The 7,249-nt window shown below is 37.1% G+C and overlaps 1 protein-coding gene across 1 annotated transcript; it reads right to left on the bottom strand.

The window, feature by feature from the left end:
* Nucleotides 1-504: 504 nt before the first annotated feature.
* Nucleotides 505-6,842, bottom strand: LOC104108325 (serine/threonine-protein phosphatase PP2A-2 catalytic subunit-like). The gene is made up of 7 exons (XM_009617331.4): nt 6,623-6,842; nt 6,275-6,540; nt 4,341-4,455; nt 2,044-2,152; nt 1,884-1,961; nt 1,339-1,530; nt 505-1,197 (listed from the first exon to the last, which is right to left on the bottom strand). Exons 2-7 carry the CDS (start codon nt 6,525-6,527, stop codon nt 1,024-1,026), a joined length of 921 nt encoding a protein of 306 aa, XP_009615626.1. The 5' UTR covers nt 6,528-6,540; nt 6,623-6,842; the 3' UTR covers nt 505-1,023.
* Nucleotides 6,843-7,249: the final 407 nt, after the last annotated feature.

The following is a 7,249-nucleotide window of genomic DNA, read 5'->3' as shown; positions in this document are numbered from 1 at the left end:
AGACGGCAAGGAGAAGTAGAGGAGGGTTATGGGGAGAGAATAAATAGAGATGTATGTTTTTCGGGAATTTGGCTATACAATGCCAATTTTTGGGGGCTGTCTTTGTCAAATGTAATTTAAGGCCAAAAAATTACCGATCCCTATTATAAGTTGTTATGTGGTGCCAATTTCTCTAATTTTTACTAACTAATTTAGCAATCAAGTCAATCCTCTATGGCATTAGCTCCAATCAAATATTGCGGTAAATAATGACAGAAGAAGCAAAAACCACAGAGATGTTATTCTGAAGGGCTGTTTTGTTACTGTAGACTCTCACCGGTTTAAGTTTCATAGAAGTAAAATCAGGCTCTTCCCATATACAGGCCTATGAAGCTGTCTTAAGACTTCACAAATAATTTACAAAACGTTTCAGAAAAAAAAAAATAGTTTTAGATTAGTGGACAGTAATCAACAATTTGCAAGAACTGCATATTCTACTTCTATGGTTCATCAAAGACAGCAACAAAAAGGAAAATGTCAACTGACCATCGTATATCTAGAATAATTATGGTCCCAAATATACAGACCAACGCCTAGTACTCCCTCTTCATCTTTTCTGCAGAGTTCGAAATATGTCCAGAAAGGGGGGGGGGGGGGGGGGGACCATATCCAAGGGAATGCCGTTAGAAATGGCACAAATATTAATAGTTATCATCATGCACGAATTTTGTGGCGTCTCGTCAGCCACTGACGAATGACTTGGGATGGGACCTGTTTTCTAGCACAAAATTCAAATTTATAGAACACGATGCACCATGTTATTGCTACTCCCTTTTAGAAAAGAATATACACACAAACGGTCATTGCCTCTTCTCAACTCTCTGATGAACCTCTGGTACACATTCAAAGCCAGCAGCAGAACGAACTCCAAACAAAAGAATGATGTTGATAATAATCCTCAAATGACAGAACTCCTCTTTTTTAAGACACATCTACAGCAATACGACATTGATGAGCTGCAAACAATTAATGCAAGCATTGGGATCACAAAAAGTAATCAGGAGTCTTCCTTGTGGTGTCAGGCTCTATCTGCCGCGGAGCTGGGTCAAACTGAAGGAAATTCTGCTCCATGTTTTCACCTATTTCTAGAATTGCAGCCATGTTTCCACACCGGTAACAATAGTTTGGAGCACTAAATACTGTCACAACATTCTTATCCTGTTGAAGTTATAACAAATAGCATGTCAAATACAAAGTAAAAATAACTAAAATGCAGCAATTTCAACTTTAGTAGACACAGGTGGTACATAGGTCTTTCTTTTTAAATTTTTAGTAGTTTGGTTGGTGGGGTTCACGAACCTGACACCAATTAAAACCCTCCATGACAAGTTGATGGGCTCTAGAAATCAGATTGAGCCCATTGGTGTGGTTGAACTGAGATGCTATATCCTGTCCAAAGGTGTAACCAGCTCCTCGGGGTGATATTCCCCAACCACAACGATCATCTGGATCAGACCACAGGAGATCACACATTGGTCCTTCATGTGGAACCTGATAATCACAGTAGGACTTAACTGGTGAGGATCAGCAATGCTAATGTGCATAGAACAAAAATCATGAAATATTAGGAACAATGGAAACCACTGGGCCACAGGACCACATGCTCAAGAATCACACGACTATCTTTCTATTCAATTCTTGGTCCTTAATTTGATTTTGTAGATCTATTGAATGAACCATCAATGGATATTAATTTTTTAAAACATAAAACTTTCGACCGAAAACATAGATCATACTTAGCTATGGTTGGCATGAGATGGAGCAAGCTGAAGAGCCATTAGAATCACAAAAGAAAGCAGTGTATTATCATAGCATAAAAACTTTAAGCACACAAAATACAATACCTCTTGTATACGGTCCAATGATCGTATATTATCCAGCGTATCCAGAGAAGGCGAGAGTCCTCCATGTAAACAGAATATCTAAATCAAAAAGAAGAGTTAAGCTTGAAATTTATTCAGCACTTCTCTTGAAATGAAAAGCCAGTGAAGTAACAGCTCAAACCTGACTCTCTATTAGTGCTGTCAGTGGTAGATAATCAAAAAGATCAGTGAAGTACTTCCAAACATTGGCATTTCCGTACTTCCTCAAGCATTCATCATAAAAGCCATACCTGTCATGAAAAGACGCATCTCAATAACACGGACTCAGAATTGAACTGCAGTCATAGTCTTGCAGCCTTGGTAGACTGTATATGGACGATGAATTGCAAAAGTAATTCCTCCTAGCGAACTGCCTATAGATATATGTCTTGATAACCAACTGTTTTATGTCTCTCTTTTTTTCTTTCTTTGGATCAGTCCGTCAAATGTTATACATCTATCTGGTGGTTTAAAAAGAAGCTTTAGCCAGATAAATTTGGCAAGGTACGAACAGGAAGTGTTTAATCCTAGACCTTAAAACTAGCTCCTCAATGCCTTTCGCCACTGTTTTTCTTAGAAGGCATGAAGTCTTGCTTGGACAAACTTAGCAATCATACTCTAAGGAAGAAAATAATGAGTGGGAAGACAATGTCATTTTACAAGCTTGGATGTTGAAAAGGGTAAAATTGGATTTACTAAAAGGACAAAGTATCACATGCTACCTGCTCACTCCAAAACCACTACCCCAGCATAAAGAACAAAGAAAGAAGAAGGCAGAGAACTATCAGTTAATACATCGAAATCATGTTATCAAACTGGAAGCACAAGAAAAGGATGAATGTGGATGGAAATTTACCACAAAAGGAGAAGAATATTTTAGAGGATAAATGTTTCTTAATCTTATTAATAAGAGCAGCATTAAGATTGCGCTGTGATATGTACATCCAAAATGCAAAAATATAATCCCTTCTAATCCTGTAGGAATTAATTAAATCTTACAATGTTTCAGCCTCATGTATATAGTCCATTTTACACCAGAATATAAGCAAAAGTATACAATTAAACCTGATCCTAAAAATGGAGTCAGCTTTATATATGAAACCCTCAGATTCTTTTCTTTATAATGGGTCCGGCATTGGGATGGAGGCTGAATGTTTTTTGGAGAAAAATAGAATAAAAGAAATAACTTCTATACAAGGAGGCGGTGGTTACTTTCTGATCAGTTCATGAGATATTTTTGCTAAAAGTATCCTTGGTCTAGTTGATACCATAGGTTTAGTCCAGCTGATCAACTCAACCCATTCCAGTTCCAAGATCTGGAGATGAACCAGTATCTTTTTGAAGAGGATGGGAAAGCCATTATGTAATCCTCTATAAATACTGCTTCCTTGTCATTGACATGCTGCCTTTAAATAAGACTTTCAAAATACCACATCTCTTGTTTTCCTGCTCTCAAGTCAGACCCCCTTCTTCACCTCTAGTTATAGCTCCTCTAATTGCCGATATATTGCTGATCGAGTCCAGATCTAAGACAACCATGGTGTAGTTATCCGTTCATTCAACAAGATACTCAACCTAGGGATTCCTTAAAAGCAGAAAGGTTTTATACTTGTCCCAGAACATGTCTGTGGGAGAGAGTTTATCACTGCTTATAAATTCTAAATAGAATGAACACTCAATAGATCTCCATCCCAACTCAGGTTCTCCTCTATTTATTCTTTTTCTTTCTTCTGACTTCTGAGGAGGAGACGAAAAGTGGGAGAAGACCTACATTCAACAACAACAAAACACACACACACACACACACACGACACATATCAGTAAAACCACGCCCAAAACAAGGACATTTGACAAAACAGAAGTCAAGATTTAAAGTTCCAGATCTCATTTAAGGCACAAGCAAAAAGGAAATAATGAAGTCACTTCTATAAGACACGATAATAAGATAGTTCCGCGAACTGAACCGTTTTCAAAATAAAACTACCCTGATATCTTACACGATCGCTGAAACAATAACAAACTGAAACACATGTACCAACCTTATCAATCACCAAATGATGCAGAAAAGACTATTTCCCCCCAGTATGTCAACTTATAGAGTTAAAACTGTCAACTATCAACTAAGTGCATAACACCCCTAAAGTAAACTAAGATAATAGCTCTGATATACATGTTTTCAGCTTTCTAGATACAGTGGCATCATTGCCTATAAAAGTCCTTCTACTTATGTCCTTTTTGACCAGGTAGAGTGTGAAGCAGTTGAGCTTCAAAGTACAAAGAGATGAGGAAAGAAGATAAGAAGCTGCGTGTGTAGCCAACCATATCCTCACACACAAACTAGATCATCTAGTGCAACCGAAAAGTTAACTTTTCAATATGCCATTTTATGCACCTCAAAAATGAATACAATAATCAGGATCAAAAGAGTAAATGACTTACACTTGAGTGATTTGCCGGCTTTCATGGTTTCCCCTAAGAATCGTAATTCTATCTCTATAACGGACCTTCAGAGCAACCAAGAGTGTCACAGTCTCCACTGAGTAGTATCCACGGTCTGCATTTATTGAAACACTATTAATGATAGATGTGAATAATGCATCCATTGAAGAGCCTATTAATAATAGATGTTTATGCCAATATAATTTTCTCGCTGAAGCGTGACTGCTAATATACTAGTCCAACAGGGGAACCGATAATGCTAATATCAAGAAAACAAAAGTAAAGAATGGGAAGATGATCACATAGCTGTAGAAAAAGTAACAAGAAGAAATTAAAAATAGTAGATGCTGTTGTGGCTAATGTAGTATGCAATTGCAACCTTAAGACGACGGAACATATCTCAAATCCAAAAGCATTATAAATAAAAAAAGAAAAGAAAACCTTCAAAAGCCTTTGTCCTACAATTATGAAAGTAGAAAGGGAAATATCCCATTTTTTTATAAAACTAAAGCAACCCTGCAGTTTATGGATCCATATATTGACACATATACTTTATCAAGACATATAAAGTTAGAGTTCAGGGAACAAAGCAACTTTGGCAGTATTGTGGATTGAAATAAAGATAACTAGTACGATAAGACTGCAGAATTCTGATGCACAATTGAAATTGGTATGTTAAATTTCTTACTGAAAGAGAACAAAGTCAAGGCTTTTAATGAGTATTTCAACTAACAGAAAAAAATATGTGAAAAAGGATATCCGGAAAGACAAATCCCGCAGCTAATAGATTCTAATGGCTTATTTCTCTAACTTAGGACTCTGAGAAAAGAATATCCAACAACCGAGATGCTTACTTTCAGGAATAACCTGCACTCACTTAAAAAAGGCTTCCCAAAAAGGACAATATCTACATAGATGACAAGCAACTAAATTGTCAGGTAATGAAAGCATAACTCCTAACTCATTTCAGCCATCATCTTTATGATGGGCCAAATTTTTCTCACACCTAACGTACGGCAAGTGCCCAGAGGATGTTATAAAACTTTGACCAATTCAGACATCTTAAGCTATTGAAATTCGCGTAATGGAGAGAAAAATCTTCCATATTCACCTCCTATCAAGGCTGGTGTCTTACTTTGTCAAGTTTCCAACCACCAGCTCATTATAAATTTGCATCTCAATAATGATTCATCAGTAAAGTTCCACCATTTGTTATCAAACAACATGTGTCGAATATATATTGCCAAAACAAGGAACCGCACATGAAAGTAACTCCGCCATAAATGAAAGGCATCACAAACATTTATGTCCTGAATGATTGAGCAATGAAATGCGGAACTTGCACCCTTATATAAGGCAGAATCATTTGTCAGACTGTTCACACGTGAAACAAACTATAGATATTCAGCGTAAAAGCTACACATCACACTCTATACAATGTTGACACCTAGACCATCCTTCAAGAGATACTAACACTAGCGCTGTTTGTATTTGCACCTTCTCAATAGTCGTGATGCCAAATTGACGACCAATGTAGATATAGCATAATAGTATCTCGGATTCAAATCCGAGCGGAGGCAAAAAACACTATGTAATTTCTTCCCACATAATCCTTGGTGGGAAGAGTTAACCTACCCTACCCGATACTTATGCTGGTTGGAGGTAGCAGGTACCCGATAGAATAGTCAACATGGCAAAATCTGCCGAGACACCAACATCATAACAAAAAAAAAGGATACAGTTCAAATGTAATGAATCCTCTAAATAAATGGGTACAGAGAAGTCATATATATAGCTGAGCCTAACGAGTTTAGGATCGATATATAACCAAACCCTAACTTTTACAATTCAACACAAAATTCACAGCCCTCATAAATTCCAAAAACATAAAATCTCCGAAAATCCAAAAAAGCACAAAATCTCAAAAAACTCACCAACATAATCGCCCATGAAGAGATAATTGGTATCCGGAGCATTTCCACCAATCCGAAAAAGCTCGATGAGATCGTAGAACTGTCCATGAATATCACCGCAAACAGTGACTGGACATTTCACCGGCTGCACATTCCATTCCTCCACAAGTATAGCCCTCGCTTGATCACACAGTATCTTCACCTCCGCTTCCGCCAGCGGCTTACACTCCATCAATTGCTCGATCTGCCGATCTACATCCGCGTTCGACGGCATTTTCCTCGCCGATCTGCAAATTCCTAGCTTGATCAATTCGGCAGTCGTCAACCGAAGATCAAACGGAAAATATTAATTAAATCGAATTTACGTACCGGAGATTAAATTTAAGCTGAAAACAAATCAAAAATTACAGCCGATTTAGCATCGGGAATATGTAGAATTAGGGTTTCAATCACCCAACCAACTCCTATTTCTGATATTTGTCTCCATTCATATAAATTTCTTTTTTTTTTCTTCCTAAATTCTCTTTGAAAATGTAACAAAAGGTTTGTAATTAGAATTATTTTTTGTGTATACGATTTATTTTTATATGTTTGTCTCTATATAAAACTGTTGTATCTATGTGTCTCCGTGTGTGAGGTGAAAATGGCAAAAATGAAATTCAGAAATGGAATGTAAAATGAAATTCAAATGACGCGAAATGAAATGGAAATGCACGTCACTTTTGGGAGAAACGACATTCCTTTCCGGTGGCTCCGCCAGGTCCAAATATAAGACCTCTGGTGACACGCGTCAGCTAGTGAATCGCTTATACATTTCTTATACACATTCAATATAGAATTGTGGCCTTTGATCCACGAGCTCCCTTGTGTCTTCTTGTTATAACTTCTAATATTTTTTCTGAGTTATGAAGACCTTTATTTATAGTTGTGGGAGGGAAGAGTTATGAAAAAAATAAACTCTTTCCGACCAAAGATTGAAGAGTGACAAGGCCACAT

Source organism: Nicotiana tomentosiformis, chromosome 4 (assembly GCF_000390325.3).
Source record: "Nicotiana tomentosiformis chromosome 4, ASM39032v3, whole genome shotgun sequence".
Taxonomy (NCBI): domain Eukaryota; kingdom Viridiplantae; phylum Streptophyta; class Magnoliopsida; order Solanales; family Solanaceae; genus Nicotiana; species Nicotiana tomentosiformis.
This window is presented reverse-complemented; position numbering and strand designations above follow the sequence as displayed.